Source organism: Grampus griseus (assembly GCF_964374135.1).
Source record: "Grampus griseus genome assembly, chromosome: 6".
In the NCBI taxonomy this organism is placed as follows: Eukaryota; Metazoa; Chordata; class Mammalia; order Artiodactyla; family Delphinidae; genus Grampus; species Grampus griseus.
Window position 1 is genome coordinate 16,702,045 of NC_139000.1, and position 22,270 is coordinate 16,724,314.

The 22,270-nt window shown below is 45.5% G+C and overlaps 1 protein-coding gene across 3 annotated transcripts in view; it reads left to right on the plus strand.

Moving 5' to 3' along the window:
- Nucleotides 1-20,479: 20,479 nt before the first annotated feature.
- Nucleotides 20,480-22,270, plus strand: part of ASTN2 (astrotactin 2) — a gene marked incomplete at both ends in the record, with an annotated part of 911,329 nt that continues 909,538 nt past the window's right edge. For all 3 annotated transcript variants that reach the window (XM_082657265.1, XM_082657266.1, XM_082657267.1), the window contains one exon: nt 20,480-20,912. In XM_082657265.1, coding sequence (XP_082513391.1) covers nt 20,480-20,912 — 433 coding nt within the window. The remainder of the gene's footprint in view (nt 20,913-22,270) is intronic.

Genomic DNA, 22,270 nt, shown 5'->3' on the forward strand with positions numbered 1-22,270 from the left:
CTTGCCCCGTCCGACCCCTTCACTCGTGCTCATCTCCAGAGTCTCAGCTTATAAACTACTTCTGCACGGAGGCTTTCCCTGACACTAGCTTACTTGCTCCTGCTAGAGCGTGGCACTTACTATGCTTTATTGAAATTGCGTGTTGGAATGTCTACTCTCCCACTGTCTCAGCCTTGGCACTCCGGATCATTTGGACCGGGTAACTCTGCTGTGGGGCTGTTCCATGCACGGGAGGATGCCGAGCAACGTGCCTGGCCTCTACCAACTAGATGCCGGGCTCTCTCCCCTCCCCACCCTCTGCCCCCATGGTTAGGACAACCAAGGGTGTCCCAAAGGTCCCCTGGGAACAAAAGTACCCTCATTGGAGAACCACTGTGCCAGACTCTTCCAAAGGTAGAGACTGTGTCTTTTGCACAACTCTGTCCCCAAGCTGGCAGGTATAATAGTAGAAGCCCACTAATCATATGCTGCAGGAACGAACAGAAGTTCCTACTATAAACTCCTCCTGAACGAATGAACGTTGGGAAGGAAGCTGTGTCAGAAGCACTAGTAGCTCAGAGCCCTGCGTTTCTCTTTAATGAATGGGTAGGACCTGCACAAATGTGGTGGTCTTCTCACTTTGGAACCAGTCTCCTCCCTGCCTGTTACATCTGTCCTGGTAGGCAACAGGTCATCTAGTCTTCCGCCCCCTCCCCACACACACCTCTTTGGGCTGCCCTGTCCACCCATCTCCCCTCTACAGAACAGGAAAAAGGTTCCGGCTCTCTGAGCTTCCTGCATCAAAGATGTTTAAGCTTTTAATGCGAATCCTGATTAATTAACAAGGGCACAGGACTTATAAGCATTTCAAGTTGCTTTTATCTCTGGAAGAAAAGATGCCTTTTGTTAGATACTTTCTGTTCACTGTCTAGTTCAGCATTTCAAAGGGCATGCTTTGATGGGCTGAGCAGGTTACCATTTTTTGTGTGTGAAGGGCAATGACTAGTAATTAAGGTTCAAACCCCTTTATGTCAACTCAGGGAAGAAGAATCAAATTCAATCTCAGCTTCATCCAAAATTGACTTGTGTCAAAGCTGGAGGGCTCTTCCTGGTGGCAGAAGGAAGAAGGGAAGAGGGTGTGCAATGTGGTAATGGTTGCATCCTTTTGGCTTTCAATTTAAAAAGCTAACATTTGTTGAGCACCTACAGTGTGCTATATCACCTTTCCCACAAATTCTGTGAAAGAGTAATATTATTTCATTTACAGATTGAAGAAACTAAGTTTTGGAGATGTTAAGTAATTTGTCCAAAATATAACAAGTGGGCCAGCCATGCTTAGAATATGGTGGGTCTGATGGTGGGCTTTCTCTTTGAATTCTGTATCCTTAGTGTTTCACACAGTGACTGGCACAGAGTAGGTTTCAAGAAATAGTTGTTGAATTGAATATTTACTGAGGACCTATAATGATGAGGTTGCTGGTTGCTTCCAACACCTACTTATCCCTTCTTCCTTAATAACATAATACTCATTTTTACCTGGAAGGTCATAACTCCAACTAAATGGCTAAAAAGACATCCCCAGCTCCTTTGCAGTTAGGAGTAACTGTGTAACAAAATCTGGTCATGAGATATAAGCAGAAGTGTTGTGTTGCACTTCCATGACTCTTACTCTCTCCTACTATTTAGATCATGCATGTGATGGCTGGAACTCAAGCAGCTGTTTTGGACCAGGAAGATCAGAGCCACACCTTGGGGATTAAGAAGCAAATATATAGAAGCAACCTGGGTACCTTATGGCCAAAGAAATGCTAAAACAGGTCCGTACTGTCTATTTCCAGACTTGTTTTATAAGAGAGATAAATAGACTTCTATCGTTAAATTCACTGTTTTTGATTTTTTGTTACTTTCCACTGAACCTAATCCTAGCTGCTCTAACTACTAAGTGCAGAGCACTGTTCTAGGGATTGCGAGGCATGCTGACATGGCTACCCCGTGCTTGTGTGAGGCTCACAGCCTGTAGGAGAGCTTTGATGTATCCATATCTGATGAGTATGTGCCACGCTACACTACAGTCATATAAATTTTCTTCTCAGTCCCCAAATGGTAATCACCACAGAGAAGATGAAATGCTCAGTGGGAGATGAATTGGGAGATGCCGCTCACAGCGGGAGGGACCATGAACATTTTCATGGAGGAGACACCCCTAGAATCTGGTCTTGAATATTCATGGGAGTTGGGATCTGCAGAGAATGGGATGATGTTGAATACCCCAGGAACAGAAAAAATATAGGCCATGTTTGGCAGAAGGCCAGAGATTCTGTCACATGAAGTGCATGAAGCAAGCGTGTTGTGTAGTATTTGTGAGCGTGGGCTCTGGAGTTAGATGTCTTGGCTTTGAATTCTAGCTCTGCTGTTTACTAGCTATGTGACCTTGGCCGATCCACTAAACTTCCATGGACCCTGTTTCTTCATCTGTAAAATGAATGAGGGTAGTAAGTCCTGTCTTCTCAAGTTGTCAGAATTAAGTGAGTTTATATGTATAGAAGGCTCAGAACAGTAGCCATTTCAAATAAACAAGCCCTAAATGTTCTCTCTGCCAGTCATCTCAAAAAGCTGGAAGAGTTAGTTGAAAAACAGCACACAGAGCCACAAACGCCAACTTAAGACTATTATTATGAAGGTACCAAAAAGCTGCTGAAGGTTTGTAAGCCAAATTGTGAGTGACGGGGCTTCCCTGGTGGCGCGGTGATTGAGAGTCTGCCTGCCGATGCAGGGGACACGGGTTCGTGCCCCAGTCCGGGAAGACCCACGTGCCGCGGAGCAGCTGGGCCCATGAGCCATGGCCGCTGAGCCTGTGCGTCCGGAGCCTGTGCTGCACAGTGGGAGAGGCCACAACAGTGAGAGGCCCGCGTACCGCAACAACAACAACAAAAAAAATTGTAGGTGACAGGAGAGCTATTTTGGGGGACGTCTTAATGTGTCAACATTTACCATCTTATCATGCTCTCTCTCCCACTCCCACCCTGTCAGCCTACTGACCCCGGTACCTCCTGGCCCCAGGGCACATCAGTATTCAGCAATTCCCCGAGGCCCTTCTCCAGGAGTCTCTGGGGATCCCAGATCACTGACTTAGACAAACCTGGCTGCTTCTCAGAGCCCTGGGAAAGGAAGCCCTCTGGCTTAGGCAAACCTGGCTGCTTCCCAGAGCCCTGGTAAAAGAAGGTCTCTGGCTCACAGCTCCTGGGTCTCCTTGTTCCTTTGGGATTTGCTAAAGCATGTGATTCCTGTCTCACTCTTCTGCTTTCTCTGCCCCAAATTCCCCTGCCCCCAACCCCTCAGGTTTGGGGTCATCAATGCTGACATTCTGACTCTCGGCTGTGAAATACAGGCCAATGATTACATCAGAGCTCGATAAGATGAGCCATTTTTTCCTCCTTAGGGACAGTGGGAACCATGCCACCTTCACAGAGAAGGTTGACCATACTGTATGCTATGGACTAAATTGTGTCTCCCCCAAATTTACATATTGAAGCCCTACCCCCCAATGTGATGGTATTTGGAAATAAGGCCTTTAAGATATAATTAAGGTTAAATGAGGTCATGAGTGTGGGACCCTAATTCAATAGGATTGGTAGCCTTATAAGAAGAGGAAGAGCTCTCTTGCTCTCTCGCTCTCTCCACCCCTGGCCACAGGCACACATCAAGGATACAGAGAAAGTAGCCATCTGCAACCCAAGGACAGAGATCTCACCAGACACCAATCCAGCTGCTCTTTTATCTTGGACTTCCAGTCTCCAGAACTGTGAGAAAATACATTTCTGTTGTTTAATCCCCCCAGCCTGTGGTATTTTGCTATGGTAGCCTGAGCAGACTAATAACATTATGTCTACATGTACAGTTCATTGTATGCCTGTTGCTGTACAGATGCTCCTCTGAGCTTGGGAGCCAATTGCAGACCTCTTCCGACAGCAAGTTGCAACCCTCTATTTTTTTTTTTTTTTGCGGTACGCGGGCCTCTCACTGTTGTGGCCTCTCCCATTGCTGAGCATAGGCTCCGGATGTGCAGGCTCAGCAGCCATGGCTCACGGGCCCAGCCGCTCCACGGCATGTGGGATCTTCCCGGACCGGGGTATGTACCCGTGTTCCCGGCATCGGCAGGCGGACTCTCAACCACTGCGCCACCAGGGATGCCCGCAACCCTCTATTGGTAGCTTATTAATAGCCTCCTACTCTTCCATGCCAGTTGATGAAAGATGCATTGGATTCCACGTTGCCAAGCCCAAAGTCACAATCCTATGCTACCTGTGACCATTTAGCAGCCGCAAAGAGAGTAGCTTCAGCTTTCTCCCCCCACTTCTTCTCAACTTAACATTTTATTGACATTTTAAGCATCTTCCACTTAAGACATCTGCATGTGGACATCCAGTGAGACACACATCACAGCTACAGAGAATATTACAGTACAGACAATATCAAGTCAGGGGCCTGCCTTGGTCCAGACAAAAATAGAATAAGAAAAGTTAAAAAAAAAAAAAAAAAAAACAACCAACATGTGCATTGCTGTTTCACCCAATTTTTATTCCCTCGAAAGATAACATGGAAGATGAATATTCATGGTGAGAAACGTGAGGCTTCAGCCTTGGAAGCATAATTTATCGTTATTTCGAATTTCATTAGCGCTTTACATTTGTAAAACCCATTTGGGGTGAGGCATTTTGTTTCTTTCCTCCCTTGCCTTTTTCTTCCATGCTTCCATCCTTCCCTAAACACCCTGTCTTCTTCCAAGAGCTAAATCAGACACTCACTGTCATTTTTTTTTTAAACATCTTTATTGGAGTATAATTGCTTTACAGTGGTGTGTTACTCACTGTCATTTTTTACAGAAATGAAAAATCAGGAGTGAAGAGGGGAACTGACTTAGAAACAGAAATAACCAATTGTGGCAATGGAAATAATTACTCTAGAAAACTTGCTCTGAGGCTGTCAGGCCATCGTGTGTGCTGATGGTGGAGCTGCAAGCTCCTGGTACAAGAGGGTCGGTCACATGCTGTCTCTTGCTTCACTTCCCAACCTGAGCAAGGAGCCAAAGTGGAAGCATTGATACAAGGTATCCTTGAGTTTCCTTCCTCCACCTGTGTGACTGAGGATCTTAACATAATTTTGGGACTTTCACTGGCAGGAACTAAAACTTTTCTGATTGATTAAAGAGGTAGGAAAGGGAAATATTTTTTATTCAACAGGAGCTATGTGTCAGACACTGGACAAAAGTATATATGAACATTCTTTGTACTGGTTACCTGTTACTGCTTAATAAACCACCCCAAAATTTAGTGGCTTAAAACCATTATTTATGATTATAGCTTACATGCCAGTGGGTTGGTTGGAGGTTGGCTCTATGGGCTAGGCTCATCAATGCATCTGTGAGGCAGCAGGGATTCAGCTCTAAGCTGAACTTTGTTGCGGCACCTTAACTGGGAAATCTCTGCTCCACGTGTTTGCCGTCTTCCTTCTGAGACCAGTAGGCTGGCCCAGGCATGTGCTTCTAGCGACTGCAGAAGCATAAGACAGAAAGCAAAAACACACAGGGCTGGGAACTGACCCACCATTCACTTCTGCCTCATTCTATTGGTCAAAACAAGTCACATGGACATGCCCTGATTCAAATAGTGCAGAAATAGACTCTGGCTCTTTAGTAAGAGTAAAGACACCTGGCAAAGGTTACAGACACTGAGAGAGGTGAAGGATTAGGACCATGATATAATCTACTGCATTTCATTTTTCAAATGATTCAGGGAGTACCTTGCCTAGGCTACCACATGGTGAAGTGAGAACCAGGTATTTTGGATTCGACCTTTCCCTTCCTTTTTACTTGTCTCCTATGGTTTGGCCCTGAAGACCACACTTAAACTTGCATCCTTACTTTTCAATCAACCATTTCTTTCAGTAGAAACATTCCAGAAAATACTCTCATGCAGTGACTTTTCTTGTTATGGTACCTAATAATTATGATCATAATAAAATGATGATGATGTTAGCTTCCATTCATTGTATGTCTGATCTTGATGATGAAAGGGGATGTGAAGTAGTGTTTATAACCAGGAGCTCTAGAGTAAGATGCCTGAGATCCAATCCTGGCCTCTTCACTTATTAGGTGTGTGACTCTGGACAAGGAATTTCACATTTCTTAGCTTTAGTTTCTTCATGTGACAGACGGCGATGCTTACACTTCCTAACTCTTAGAATTGTTGGAAGGGTTAGCTGAGATGAGACCTTCACAGCATTTAGCATACTGCCTGGTATACTATAGGGACTCAATCAATGATACTATTATTATTTTTGTTGTTGCTGTCATACACTAAATAGTGTACTAAATGTCGTAGTGCATTATCATATTTAAATTGCACAGTGATTAGAAAGTAGATCTCTGTTGATATTTGTCTGCTTGACCAAAACATTTATTTTCTTATGGCTGCTGTCCCCATTAAGGCCTGCTAGCATATCAAGGTGGCATTTATTGAAGGTAGTAAAAAAATCCAACTTATTCTTTCAGGCTAAGAGATGCCAGTTTTGGAAATAGCCATGCATTTCTTTTGGCGTGTCATTCTCCAAGCCATGCAAAAGTTGCCTTTTCTCTCTCACAGTCCATCTGTACTAGCCACCTGCTGTCAAAAACATAGACACAAACAAAAAGCCTTAGGTGATATTAAAGCACGTGCAGGATGAATTTTGCTTCCCAGTGGCTGGTGTCCAAGGCAAGGAAGCTGGACTTAACGCTTGGTTCTGTTGATGCCTTCCATGATGCAGGCATTTTAGCACTCTAATCCTCATTCCTAGAGTTCCTTGTGTTGCAAAATGGAAGTCATCAGCAATAAGCTACTTTAGCCACACCTTTGGGGTGAGTAGGGGGGGTAGGCAGGAGAGTGTGACAGAAATGCTTAATAATCAGGAAAAGCTCTCGGAAAAGGGCATTGAGGTCACACTGTCAAATCTAGACGTCATGGATCCAGGTTTTTGATTTACAGGTGATGATGGCATTTAGGCTCGGCATGCCCAAAGCCTCTCCACAATAGGGGAAAGGGATAGAGGTGTCACTCAGCAATCAGAAAATGACCCACCAGTACCTGTCCCTATAGATTTCAATTTTACCCTTGGGTCAGCTTCTACGACTCATTTTCTCAAATGGATGCAAATTCCTCCCATCTGTCTGGGGATTTGCTCTTAACCTGAGATAATGGGAATCAGCAGTGAGAGAGGGATCTTCTGCTCTTTTCTATCCATTATCACTTCTCTGATTATTTTGCTGCCCTCGCATGCAATTCAAGGATAATCAGGGTTTGCACGTTGACTGCATTATGAATTCCTGATTCTCGAGCCTTCCCAAGCCACCAAGGAGCATCAAGACTCCAAGTCTGGCTTTTTTAGCACTGAATACTGTTCCTCTAGTACAATGCCTGACACAAAATAAGTATTCAATTAATTCTTGTTGAACTAATGAGTACATTAGTGTTACTGATTCTTGAATCTTGAATTTCTCTCTAGAGTTCTTTAATCATTCATTTATTAATCCATTTATCTGTTCAAAAAATATGTATTAGGATTGTGTTTTGGAATTTTGCATGAGTGCAAAAAGATGAATCAAACTGTCCCTAGCTTCAAGCAATTCAGAGTATAGGAAAGGAGTTAAAACTTTGTATTAGTCAGTGATTGGCACAATAACGCTGCGTAATAAAACTAAATCTAAAACTTGCTTAAAATGGCAACAATTTATTTTCACTCAGATATCTGAAGGTTGGCTGGGGGGGTCTGCTGACTTGGGTTGGCTTGGCTAGGCTTGTCTCCAAACTATGGCTTACGTACAGATCTTCTATCATATCTGTCACCCTACATGGACCAGTGAGCTAGACAGGGCATATTACTCTCATGACAATGGCAGAAGCACAAAGAGACAGCATCACTACAAAAGCCTTGGCTCATATCATGACTTCCAGTACCTCACTAGCCAATGCAAGTCACATGGCCAAGGTCAACATCAACAAGTTCTGGGGAAGACTCTCTACTCACAGAGGAAGAAGGGAATGACTATTTATTGGACAATAATCTAAAGCATCACAGCATTAAATGCAAATAGTATATGTGATAGAAAATATTAAATGTTATAAATAAGTTATACAAGGAATAAGGACATACAAAGGAAAAAAAATATTACTCATAAAGGATATGATGAGAATCAGAAATGGCCCTGAAGGATGGATGCTATCTGTGCATGCAGAGTACTAGTAAGGGAAAAATAATCTAGACAGAGGTAACAGGGAATTTGGAGTGTGTGCAGGGAATAGTAAGGACATCTATTTTGATGAGGGCAGAGATTACAGGAAGAAAAAATAGCAAGACAGTAGATCAGAAAGGTTGTTTAAGAACTTGAATATCATGCTAATGGGTTACATAAGACTTAGAGCAGCAAAAATTAATTAGAGAATAACAGGTGAGAATTAAAGCTAACAACAAAGTGCATGGCTCATTGTCAAGGTAGGTGTTAGACAATATATTAGTTCCTAAGAATCTCCACAGATGTCAGGGAGAATGAGCTACCAATAGACCGAGGTGATAAATACTAGACATTACACTTTTTCAAGTATTATTTTTTCCCAGTGAATCTTAGTGGGCATCTCAAACCCCAGCCTTAATGCCACGACTGCAGTATATCTCTCCCCGTGCAGCTTCCTCTGCTTTCCCTTCCTGTCACCTTGAAGAGAAACCCCTCCTGCCTTCCAAGAAGAGGGTGAGAACCAGCTATTGGCCAGCTGTTCAGACAGAAGCCATGCTACTGAGAGTCCAGAAGACCCAGTGCAGGGCCAAAGGGAGTCCTATCTCTGTGCAGTCTTCCTCGTTCCCCAACCCAACTTCGTTTAAAATGTCACTAACTTTCACAAGAACGTAAAAAGTACAGATTGACCTAGCCATTGTTTTTAAGTTACAAAATAAATTCCATAATTAATAAATGCATGCAATTGTTAATTTTCCATCAAATACTTATTGAGCACCTCCTGTGTGTCAGTGTGTCTCCTAAGGGCTGGATACACAGCAGTGGATGAGAGAGGCAAAATCCCTTTCCTAGTAAAGTTTATATTTGAGTGACGGAGGCAATCCATCAATCAATCCATGAATCAGCTGTGGTGGAGAAAATATCGACATAGAAATGATGGTGAATGGGTGGTACTTGTGGAGTAGGGAGTCGTGAAAGTCCTCTCTCTGGGGATGACATCTCCACTGAGACCTCAACAAGTAGAAGGAAGCAGTGAGTACCCCATCTGTGCCGGCCGTGCAAACTGGGATGCATAATTCAAACCCCCTCTTGCCTCAGTTCCCTGATACACAGAGAATGATACTACACCTTCCTAGGTTTATAGAAAGATTAAATACATTGTTATTTGTAAAGTGCTTAGAACAGTACCTGGTACATCAAACAGCTCCAGGTTAAAGGTGGAGACAGAGGAGCAGATACTTTTTTTTTTTTTTTTTTTTTTTTGCGGTACGTGGGCCTCTCACTGTTGTGGCCTCTCCAGTTGCGGAGCACAGGCTCCGGACGTGCAGGCTCAGCTGCCACGGCTCACGGGCCCAGCCGGAGGAGCGGATACTTTTAATGCAGCATATTCTCTTCTCTGCTCCAGGTTGATGCAAGGTGCTAGAAGCAAAGAAAGGAGGGTGTCTAACTCAGCCTGCGGCATCAGGGAAGCCTTCCTTGGGGGAATGATGTTAAATCAAAGCAAAGATGAGGGAAATTAACATTTATTGAGTACATAGTTCTTGGTGCTAGGTGATTTCTCTTATTAGTTACAGAATTTACTTTTCACAACAATTTTGTAAGCCAGGTATGCTTATGTCCACTTTATAGATGAAGAACCAGCTCACTGATTATATACCTTATCCATGACTCTATGGCAGAGTCAATATTCTAAACCCAGATACCTTATATTACACCCAAAGCAACTTTTATTTTACCACTATTGCTTTAGACCAAGATGGTCTAAGATACTATAATAACTAACATCTATTGATTATGTTTATTGATTATTAATGTAGGCTAGACACTTTCATTGTTTCATGCTTTTAATCTATTAGCTCATTTAATGTCATCCAACTCCATGAGGTCGTTACTTTTGTTGTTCTCAGATAAAGAAACCAAAGTTCAGAGAGGTTAAATAAGTTTTCCAAGGTCACACAGCAAGTATCAGAGTCAGGATTCGAACACAGACAATCAATCTGATACCAGAACAATTGAGCTTATTCTACATCTATGCTGCCTCTCACTCTAGGGTGAAAAGAAGCTTGCACTTGGAGTTGAGGACCTTGATTCAGGACCTAATTCTTCCACTTATTTGTCCAAACTTGGTAAGTCACATCTTTGAATTTTATTCTCACCACTTATAAATTGAGGCTAAAAACTCTTGTCTTGCTGCCTCACAAGGTTATGGAAGTCAAACTTATGGTGATGAATATGGAAGCATTCACTGTAAATGAAAGTTATTGTTAATTTTTATTGTTTTTATTTTCATACCCATACAGAGAATAGTGGAGGTAGCTGACAGGGACAGTCATTTCTTGAAAGGGAGAAGGAGGTAGATGCCTTCAAATACTTGGAGAATTTTTATGCAACTTGCCCCACATAGCTTCTCAAATTTATACAATTTGAATCCATAGTGGTAGATTAAACAAGGAAAAGATGAATCGGTACATTCTATTGGTCAGAACCAACCAAAGAGAGAACCAGTTTTCAATGGAGATAATGAGTACCCACTATCAGTGTGTGAAAGCTATAGGACTTCATGGTGGGGGGATATTGGAATGGAAAAGTCTGCGTCCTAGACAGGTTTACACCTGGGCAGCTGTGATGGACTCCGTGCTAGACTCCTGCTGTTCTGTCTTGTACTATTCAAATCCATCTCTACCTAAAGCCAAAGAAGTATTTTAAAAAATGTCTATGACTATGCCATCTTCTTACCTAAAATTGCCCATGGCTTTCCATTTAAATTAGAATTAAACCCAGACTCCTTGCCATGGCCTACATAGACCTGAACAATTTAAGCCATACTAACTTTCTGAGACTCATTTTATCCTTTTCTTGTCTTCCCTCTCAACTGCCTAGCCACGCTGACCTCAAATGTTTGCCTCCTAGAACTTGCCAAGTTATCTCTCATAGCATTTGGCCCTGCTGCTCCCTCTGCCTGGCTTTCCCCCCTCACTTCCCTTCCCATAACAATGCTATTCATTCTTCCTTGTTTCTAATTAACTGCCATGTTTTCAGAGATGCATCACCTGGTCCTCAAATATAAATCAATACATCTCTCATCATTCCACTTCATAGAACTATGTTCTTTTCTATCACAGAACATTTAAAATCATATATTCTCTTTTTTATTGTAACAAGAGTTAACATGAGATCTACCTTCTTCATAATTGTTTATGAATACAGTATAGTATCGTTAACTATACAATATAGTATTGCACAGTGTTATACAGCAGATCACTAGAACTTGATCATCTTGCAAAACTGAAACTGTATACCAGTTTGTTGAATAGCATCTCCCCATTTTCTCCTCCCATATATTCATTTTCGATTATTTGTTTTTGTCTGTCTCTTGACTAGACTGTAAGCTCTGTAGGGGAGGAAAACCTTTCCCTTCTTCCTTTCTAGTTTGTTTGTCTGGTCTAATAATTAAGTTGACATAAGACCAAAAAAAAAAAAGGAAAAATTAATTTAATTTCATATGTATGGAAGCTCATAAAAGTCTGAGACTCCAAGAAGTGACCAAAGCAGGCAGCTTCTATATCTTTTAGACAAAGAAACAATAAATTTCTAAAGAATTGACAAAACAAAGGAGTTTGGGCTTGAGGCAGCTAATTAGTGAAGAAGTAACAAGTTTGTTTATACAGGCTTCTCTGCCCTGAATTCTCTGTCTCTGGTGATAAGGATGTCTCTCTACCTCCTGGTACAGAGAGGGTACTTTTCACATGGAAGATGTATTTCCTACTTTCAGGGTACAAAGGAGGATCAGAGTTCCTGCACCGGCTGTTTCTTAAGTAACTTGAATTCAAAGCAATCAGTATGCCAAGGTGGCATATTCTGGAGTGGCATATTCTGCTCCCCTTTAGCTCTGGGAGTGCAGGGACCATTTTAGTTTTGATCATCACTGTATCCACATTCCTGGAGCACAGTATTGCATAGTCCTCCATGCATGAGAGATAAGAGGAAGAAAGGGAGGGAGGAGGGACAAAGGGAGGGAGGGAGGAAGGAAGGAAGGGCTCTTTTGAGTTTAAATATTTTTTTTCTTTTTCCCTCCATAGACCAGAGTCTCAGTAAAAAAAAAATAAAAAATAAAAAAAAAATTACATGTATATTATATATAGTGCCTAGAGCTGAGATGAGGGACTTTCAATAAATTGCGCTGAAAGCCTCTCTAAATGAGGTGGAATGCAGCTGGACTTTCAGGGGACTTAGGGAGCCTGCAGAGCCTCAGCCTCGCTGGGTCTGCAGATTCTCATACAATAGTCGTCAAATATAGCTTGGTAAGTGGGTCAGGAGTCGGGGATGTCCTCCGTATTCCTGAGATACATCCAAGCGGAGGCCCTTGGAGTTATGTTTACATAAAGTTCCTTGAGATAGTGGGAGAAATAGTGAAAGGAGGCCATGGAGTTGGGAGTTCAGGGCAGTGAGATCCCTGGTGTAATAAAATGTGCAGGGGACTTGAAAACAGGCAGTCTTGGGGTTTCACCCCAGATCATCAACCAAACTAGCACTTGTCCTTGAGTATAATAGAGAGACTGCATTATTCTCATTTAATAGATGAAGAAGTGATGCTTGAAGAGATAATTAACTTGCCCAAGGCATCAAAACTGGCAACTGGGAGAGCTGGGATTTGAACCCTGGTTTGCCTGACTCTAAGGGTTGCTAAATAAGATTACTTAAAAATTTAAAAAAAACTATATGCACACAACAGCATGCGTCAACAAACTTAAAGATATAGACTGAAAGATGTCTGCTGTCTCCCTACTGTATTCAAGGTCACATGGGTATTAAATGGCAGAGCTGAAATTCAAAACCAGTGTCATCTTATGCAAGAGATTGTTCTTTTAACATTCATTCATTCATTCATTCAACAAATTATCATTGATGACCTAACACATGCCAGGCAGCAGAGAACAAAATTGACAGGATTTCTGCCCTTGTGGTAACTATAATTTAACAGGGAAGACAAATGTCAAATAACACTCTTGCAAAGTGGTTATTATCATCCCTGTTACAAAAGTATGGAAACTCTTAACCCTTAAGCTATACTGTCTTGTTGGAGGAGGTCACAGAGAGGACGTGACTGCCAGTTGACCTGCAAGCTTGACCTGGGTTCATTACCCTCTCCGGGGTCTTCGAAATGTACATTCCATCCATTGTTCCTGGAACCATGTCAGGAACGCAGTCTTGAGAGAGCAATGTGTTGTTGAGACCATCTGGATGGTGTATGTGACTGAACCCCGTTAAGGCCTCCATACAGAATTTCAGAATTCTGGCAGACAGGTGCAAAGATCTACCTGTCTTGCAGCATCCAAGACAGGCCTTGCATGTAAATTGCTTTCATCTTATTAGCACTGCCACCTGGCAATCTGGAGGGGTCTGTCTCTTTCTTTGGTCTCTCCTTGCCCTCTGCCTACAGGGCTTACTTTCGGAATTTCAACCCAAAGAAGTTAGAAGGACTTCATTAGATGTAAATTGCCTAGTATATTACAGGCAGCACATTTTCTATGTGTTCCCAATTGTTTCTATGTAAAGCTGAGATTAACAATTGCAACCTCACAGGTGGTTGTGAGAATTAAATAAGAAAATATGTTTTGTGCCTCACTCATAGTACACACCCAGAAAATGTTGTAGAAATAGTCACTCTATGCTGCATCACCTTCACCAGTTCAAAATGTAATAGTACAAATAATGTGCTGCAGAAAGGAAGACAACCTCGTACTCGCTAGCAGAGAATAAAGCTTACACTTTTCATTAGTAAAATACATTCTAATGTACCAGGTTAGAAGTTCAGCTTGAATAAATATAAAGAGGATACTGCAAGGCTTTTTTTTTTTTTTTTTTTTTTTAAAAAAACTAAAGCAGGGTTCCAAAGAGAAAAATATTCCAGACAGGAAGAGCCAATGGAACGCAGACAGAGGGTCCTGAAAAATACACCAGTAGTAAGATTTGGAAGGAAAAAAGATCCAGAGGAATATCACCTATTGCTATGAGCTAAGGATGAAAGATGACAAGAGTAACGAAGAAGGAAACACGAATAGGTGAAATGATTAAGTAGGCAAAGAGGTACAGAGATTTGGGCACAAGCAAATGAATGATGGGGATGAATTAAAGATGAGCGAACTTGAAAAAGGAAATGCAACAGGATGAATGAGGAAAGAGAGTCTTTCAAGGAGTTTTGCGAGGGTTTTAACTAGATGGTGTAAGAAGGATTTGAAATGACTGTGTAAATCATGGAACAAGAAGGGGTTGATTTAGAGGACCGGGGACAGGGAATGTGGGAGGTAATGAAAGGTATGAGCTGGAGAAAAAAAAATAATAAATTTGAGAACTGTTAAGGGAAAAGAGTCAGATAAGTCCTGGGTTGAAGCAGAAATCAGTTAAACGGATGCAAGTAGAAATGAAGAAAGACAACGGTGATTAAAATACTCTTTCATTTTTCATGAAGGAGAAGTTAGAGACAATGGTAAAAGTTTGCTCTAAATGAGATATAGTGGAAATGTTCTGGAAAGGGAGATGAGAAATGGAGGGAGGAAAGCAAAGAGACAGAAAGGTCACAGAAGGACCAAATAAATAGACATTTGGGGTTGGAAACAAGCTAGCGTTACTGAGGACCTACTATGTGCCAGAGAGTACTCAGTGCTTCCACTTATACCTGCTGGCTCATCCAACTTTCCCATCACCCAACTTACAAGAAAGATAATTAAGGCTCAGAGAGGTAGTGAATCACTAAAATTAGCCAACTAGTAAGTGATCGAGAAATGAATTTGAGCTTACGTCAAAGAGAGGTCTGAGTCAAAGAAACAGCAGTAATAGAAATGTTTACAGTGATCTAATTTGGAGACATCAACAGTAAAAGGAAAAGCTTCAAGATTGACCTTCATCTTGTAATTGCTCCTGTACCAACGGAAGGAGTTGGGCTCTGCATGGTTTAAGATGCTGAGGTTGGCAGACCTAAAAGGAGAGTGTCTGTGGGGAGGTGGCTGAAGGGAAGAAAAGGAAACAATATGCTGGGTGATAAATGGATTCAAAGTGCTGCAGGGAGCGAGGCAGGATTAAAAGAACAAGGTGAACTACAGAGAGGGCCATGATTGAAGCAAGAGAAAACAAACGGTGGACAGGTGTGGGTACAAAGAGGACTGATGGAGGATTGAGCTTAGATAGAGTAGAGATGGAGCAAGAGATAACAAGCTCTTCTCCTGAAGTGGAGTTTGTGTTCTAGACATCATTTTGAAGCTTAAAGAAGAAAGACTTTTAAAAAAAATCACTTGAATCATGGAAATCTGGGAAGGAAGAAAAGAAGGAAGGAGGGAAAGAAGGAAAGGAGGAAGGAATAAAAGGAGGGAAGGAGGGACAGACAGATAGACAGAGGGAGGATAATGTACTCATTGTGGAAAACCAAAAGGATGGGTCTCTTTTCTTCACTGCAGAATTATGGCTAGTGCCTAATACAATACCTGTCTTAGACTTAAAAGTCAAGAAAGGCGTGATGATTCATTAACAAAATACTGATTTTGTGTCTCTACCCTATGTCAGACACAGAGCTAGCTTGTACAAACAGGGTGGTAAGCAGGACATACATGGCCTTTGATCTCTTTGAGTTCCCAGTCTAGAGGGGAAGACGCATCAAGGAAATACACTAATAAATGGACAATTATTAAAATATGTAATGAGTGCAATTAAAATATATACGAGGAGATGTGAAAGGAAATAACACGGAAGTCAGAGAGGAGCTAGCTTGAACTGGGGGCGTAGTCATCTTAAAGAAAGTGCTTTATGCACTAAGACTTACATGTAAATGAAAGGTAGCAAGGTGAAGTCTGGAGGGAGATCCCTCCAGGCAGAAGGAAGAGCCTTTGGGAAAACACTGGGGACACAAGAGCTTGAAACATTCCAGGAACAAAAAAGACGTGTATCTGGCCAGAACAGAGTGATGGTGCTGAAGATCTTGTCAAATGGGGCTGGAGAGGAAAACAGGGAGTGAGATACCAGAAGATGTTTGGATTTACTTATAATGTTAATAGAACCCATTATGGGCTAGGCATTTTCACATATGTGATCTCATTAAATTCCCATAATGATCCTGAGAAATGGGTATTACTTTCCTCCTTTCACAAATAAGAAAATGAGGTCTAATAGGGGCATTATTGAGTGATTTGACCCAATAGGTAAATAGCAGAGATGATATCTCAGCCAAGCCTGTCTCTCCCCAATCCTTGCTTCTCCAAATACACTAGGCTGTCTCACTCATGTGGTCTGAATAGATGGAATTTTTTAAAAACAGAATAGCGTAAGGTGGGGGAAGAAGGAAAGGAGAAAAATGTTACAAAACTACCTAGAAAGGCAGATATGAAATATTCAAGATGAAGCAAGAGGAAGCATTTGCTGGGGAGCGGGGGAGCTGGAAGGGGTTAGAAAGAATGAAAAGGAATTTCAGATCAGTGGAGTCAGAAATGGGGGTATGTGGGGACCCTCTAGGAGAATAAATTACATCAATCATGAACTGTAACTAATTAAATCAATAATGAACTGTGACTTAGGAGGAGAGGGGAAGGGTGAGAAGAGTGGTACCACTGGCCACAAGACAGGGTATCAGAGTGTGAATAGGGAAGTCCTAGCATCCTGAGGGTGGGTGGGAAGGGTTGGGGCAGAAAGGTGGCGTGCTGTGGCAGAGAGAGCAAGGACTTAGGAGTCAGGCAGATGTGTGTTCCAACACTTGGTTACTGCATGATCAGAGTCAAGTTTCTTAGCTTCCCTGAGCCTCAAACTCCACATCTATCAAATGGGGATAACAAGCCTCCCTCCAGATGTTGCTGGAATTAGACATCAAAACAGCAGTTATAATTTATCGAGCACCTATTTTGTTAAGCACTTTGCGTAATGGTTTCTGAAGCCTCACTACCACCAGGAGGCAGGAATTGTTATCATCATTCATTGATGTTCTGCATAAAGTTTTGAAGCTGCAGAGTATGTGTTCAGAAATATGAGTTCTTTTCCTGTGGTTGTTCCCGATTCGACACTGCCTACTAGATAACGTAGGTCCTCCTTCAAAATGAACAGCAAATCCCTCGCCTGCCTTTTTTGTCTTGTCTTCAATCTCTCCTCTCCCTCTCAATGAACTTCCTCCATTTCCCTTCATGAGCTTTGCCCTCGCTGCCTTCCATTTGTTTCCACTTTCTGTTCTTAGTCAGGTGTGTTAGTCACAAGCAACAGAGACCAATTCTGATAATTGAAGCAGTAACAGAATTCAGTAGTGATATTACTCAGAATATCCAGGAGGGCACGGTATCTGGGCTGAAAGTCTGTGAAGTTGAGAGCAGCACTCCAAATCACATCACAGAACTGGCTGACGGAGCTATTGTTGTAGCTGCAGCCAGACACCAAGAAGGCATTTCACACTTTTGACACCAAATGACACTGGGCTCTGAGCAGCAGTGTTAGAACGATTTCTACTAGTGATGAAATCAGGATGTAACTGCCCCACCTGTTACCACTTTGGTCCCCAAGTGGATTCTGCCTAATTCCAGCTTCCTTCCCAGAATCTGGGGTGGGTGAATCTGATTGGTGAATTCTGAGTCATGTGCTCAAGTCCTAGATGCAGTGGAGGCTGAAAGTATCTGGAAATTGTAGCCTCTTCATGGGAGGTGGGCTGTGGCTTAGAGAGTAAAGCCCCCTCTAAGGGATTCATCCAGATGCTGAGCAGTTGCCAGGAATGCCAAATGGCAGATTTAACCCCATGCTACTAGTCCTACATGGCTCAATTCCAATGCCACCTCCTCTGGGAAGCTTCCTTTGATTTCTCCAAGCATATGTTTCAGAGAACCTCATAAAAGAAACACATGTCTGTCTGTCTGCCTGCCTGCCTGCCTGGTATCTGAGATATTTCTGTGTTCTCTCATCCCCACACCTCCCTCCACGTCGTTATAAACTCTCCAAGGGCAGGAGTTGTGTTTATGCATCTCTGCATCCCCTTATAGTGCCTGGTAGGAGCCCTAGATATTTGGTGGTGAATGAATGAATGAAAGTGTTGGTCTCATTCGACAGGCCTTTGTACCAGGGGTCCATGAAGGACTTGCACAGACTCTGACTTACATAAGGGAGCCCTTTTTTCCTGGTGTGCACTTCTATAAATGGACTATGTCAGCATATTTGAAGAAAGGGGCATAGAAAATCAGAAAGCCCCGTTGCAGAGGATAGTGGCGGATTGTAAGGGTACAAAGGAGAGACTGAGGGAGCCAGGGCGACATATTTTGGAGGAGTAAATGAACTGGAGCAGGCGTCAGAGAGGCAGGAGACAATTTAGAATCAGAGGACTTGAAAAGCCAGATTTCCACACCCCCGCCCCCTCCCTGGGTTCACAGATTAGTAAACTGAGACAGGAGAAGCACACCTTACAAACCTCAGAGCTGAAAAAGACCCAGATGCACTCATTTGGATTTGCCTTTCACAACATCTTTGATAGGTGGGCTTTTCCAAGGTCACTGAGGACAGTGTGTTTCAGTGGAAACAGCCAAGGCTTTGGAGCTTGGGGTTCAGATCTGAGCTCTTGTGCTCATTAGCTGAGTGACCCTGGGAAGTCCCTTTACCTCCCTGACCTCCTGATCCCAGTTTCCTCATCTGGAAAATGGGAATCATAATACCCATCTCATTGGAGTATGTTTATGTATAAAAGTTAACATAGGTACACGTCTAGCACTTGGAGAATGCTTAATAAACAGTATAATTAAGTCCAAGTTCACAAAACAGGTTTTGATTTTTCCTTCTTTTAAGTCCTCTTCCTTTATCCAAAGTCATGAAAAAGTAAATAAAATGTGCTGGGAGAGGGAAAAAGGCCTTTCCTATGAAGGGTTAAATACGGAAAGGAGAAAAGAGGCAGAAGAGGGAAGAGCTAAGATGAGAGAAGTTAATGCACAGAGGAGACCACACCAAAGGTGTGCAGATGGGCAAGAAATACCGGGAGATGGGAAATGGCTCACAAATAATAGGTAGGAAGCATTTATAAGATTAAAGTCAAGACAAGGTTAAGAATGAAATGAGTGGAGAGATGAAAGAGAGAACAGAGAGAGGAAAGAGGAAGAAAAGGAGGGGAGTAGAGAAGGCGGGGCCCCTCAAGGCCCAGATTCCTGCAGAGGTGATGGCTCGCTGGGGGATACCAGGTATGTGGGTCAGAGAGAACCTACCCAGGGCCAAAAGGCTGCCCTGTGTACGAAGACCTAGGTTTAGAGCTCAGCTTGACTCCAGGAAAAAAACGACCGGGCTTGGGGGTGGGGTGGGGCGGGGTTGAAGAGTCGCGAGGGGGGCAGAGGATGTGGGAGCCCGTGGGAGCCAGAAGCAGACAGAGTGGTAGGTCTCTACCTCGCACCCTTTTCAGGAATTTTACACCAGAGCAGCCAAGTAGTGCTGTCCAGGTTGGGAACAGGATCCAGAAAAAAGCGCTGGCTTGCAGGGCGGCAGCTGGGGGCCGGAGCATCCTCCTGGAGTCAGTGCAGGAGGGTGGGGGCCTTAGAGGGTGGAGTTCGACAACCCTTTGTCCATTAGCTGTTGGTGCAACCTCCGAGGCCTGGGTAGATGGGAGAGGTGGGAGAAGGAATGCCTGAGTTGTGGGCAAGTGGGTGGGCAGGGGTCTCAAAGGCCACGAGGAATTATTTCAGGGACTAGGAAAGGGTACAGGACTTGTTATTGGGCTTGAGGGGAGACAAAGTTGTCTTGACCATCCTCAGGCGCCCCTACCCCCCAGAAGGCGGGGTCTGGAGCAAGGCTGGGCTAAGGCGCGCCCCCAGGTGCAGCCTCTGGGTTGGGCCAGGGGTGGGGTAAAGCTGGGCGAGCTGGGTTGAGCCCAGGGGAATAAGGGGAAGCACCCGGGGTCCCTAAGTCTTAGGAATTTGCAGAGGGGTGCTGTGGCTAAAGAATATTGTGAGGGCGGATTGGGGGATCCTGGGAAAGGAGAGGGGGCGACTGGGATTCGCACGAGGCTGGGCGGAGCCTCCGAGACGCTCGGGGTCTGAGTGGGGAGCCAGAGAAGGGGCGGGCGGCGGGGCCCGGGGAGGTGGCGCGGGGGGGGGGGCGGGCCAGGGCCGATCGGGAGGCGGAGCCCGGAGCCGGGGGCTGCTAGCGAGCGGCTCCCACGGCTCCTTAGCTCCGGCGTCCGCCGCCGCCGCCACTGTCTCTTCCTCCTCCTTCGCCACCGCCGCTCGCAGCACCGCAGCCCCTCCCGCCATGGCCGCCGCCGGCGCCCGGCGCAGCCCCGGCCCCAGCTCGGGGCTCCGGGGGCGGCTGAGGCTCGGTTTCCACCCGGCGCCGCCGCCGCTGCTGCTGTTCCTGCTCCTGCTGCCGCCGCCGCCGCTTCTGGCCGGCGCCACCGCCGCCGCCTCGCGGGAGCCCGACAGCCCGTGCCGGCTCAAGACAGTCACGGTGTCCACGCTGCCTGCCCTGCGGGAGAGCGACATTGGCTGGAGCGGCACCCGCGCCGGGGCCGGGAGTGGGACCGGGGCAGGAGCCGCCGCTGCCGCCGCCGCGTCCCCGGGCTCCGCTGGCTCCGCGGGCACCGCCGCCGAGTCGCGCCTCCTGCTCTTTGTGCGTAACGAGCTGCCGGGGCGCATCGCGGTGCAGGACGACCTGGACAACACAGAGCTGCCCTTCTTCACCCTGGGTAAGGCTGGGCGCCGGCACACGCGGGGTCCCAGGGAACCGGGAGCCCCCAAGTGAAGCCAGACGGGTGGGGGCGCCCTGGGGATTCCCGCCCCGGGCTGCCCCGAGCAGGGTTGAGTGAGGGCAGCTGAGGGGCCCGGAGGGCGTACAGGTGGTTGGAATGAGTCCGGGGCAGTATCTGAGCGAGCGCGTGGCGGGAGACCGGAGGCGTGCCAAGCCTCCCGCGGTGGGGACCTGTCCGTCCGTCTCTCAGTGCAGACGTTGAGCTCTGCCGCGATCCGTCGCTGACGCCGAAACCCCAACTGCCTGAGTGTGCTTGAGCTGGGGGCCGTGGTAGTCCCCCGCTCGGGAGCCAGGTCTGGGTCCAGCCGCCCACTGCTCCTGGGGCACGGCCAGTGGCCGCCCGCGGTCACCGCCCCCTCGCTGTCGCCTCGGAATCGTCGGCTCTGCTCTTCCGGTTCGATTTTCTCGAGAATCGGAGCGGAGTCGCTCCATGTAGAATCCCTTGGTCCGCATAAATTCGGCCTCCCGATGGGTTGGGTGACCTTGGCCAAGTCGCTTCCCCTCTCTGGGCCTCAGTTTTAGCCATCTGTGAAATGGGGCTGGGGAGGATTGAGTGATTTCCGAGCACTGGCGTTCGGAACCCAAGGTCTCCCTCCACTTTCAGATTCTCCCTCCATCCCCGTGGTCGCATTCGCCTTCCTACCCCCCTCCCGGCGGAGAGCAGGTTTGTCCTCGCAGCTCACTCACTGGGCTAATAATAATAACTTAAAGGCATGAAAAAGGAAGGGGAGAGGAAAAGGATGGGGGTGGGGGCTCAAACGTAAAAGTTAATCAGAAAGTTCGCCCGCAGCTTACTGCCAGCTGGTTCCCAGCGCGAATCCCGGAGGAGTCGGCCCTTCCAGGTAGCTGTGGGAGGCGCAGCTGATTTCCCACCCGGGTAATTGATCGCTTAATCATCTCGGAGAGCGTTTACAAAAATGTTGTTTCCCCTTAGCTCTCCCGCGCTCACCGGTCTCTCTCTCCCCCCTCCCCTCTTGGGGGAGCGGGGTGCGATTGGTTGCCGGAGTCTGGCCAGCAGCAGCTCCAGGAAGGCGCCGCGGGCTCGCCCCAGACTCCAGACCCCGGGATCCGGCTGAGCTCCGGCACCGCGGGGGTGATGGGCCTTCGATGTCCGCGCCTTCGGGGTCCCGGCTTGAACCTCTGAGGTTAACTCCTTGCTCGCCCGAGAAGCCCCAAAGAGTAATCAAGGGACTAGACTCCTCTCTCCTGGGAGCCATAATATTTTTGATGTATTTTTGTGACGCCCCCCTCCCTCCTGCCCGCCCGCCACTTCCCTTTCGTGCTGGCCGCCTTTGG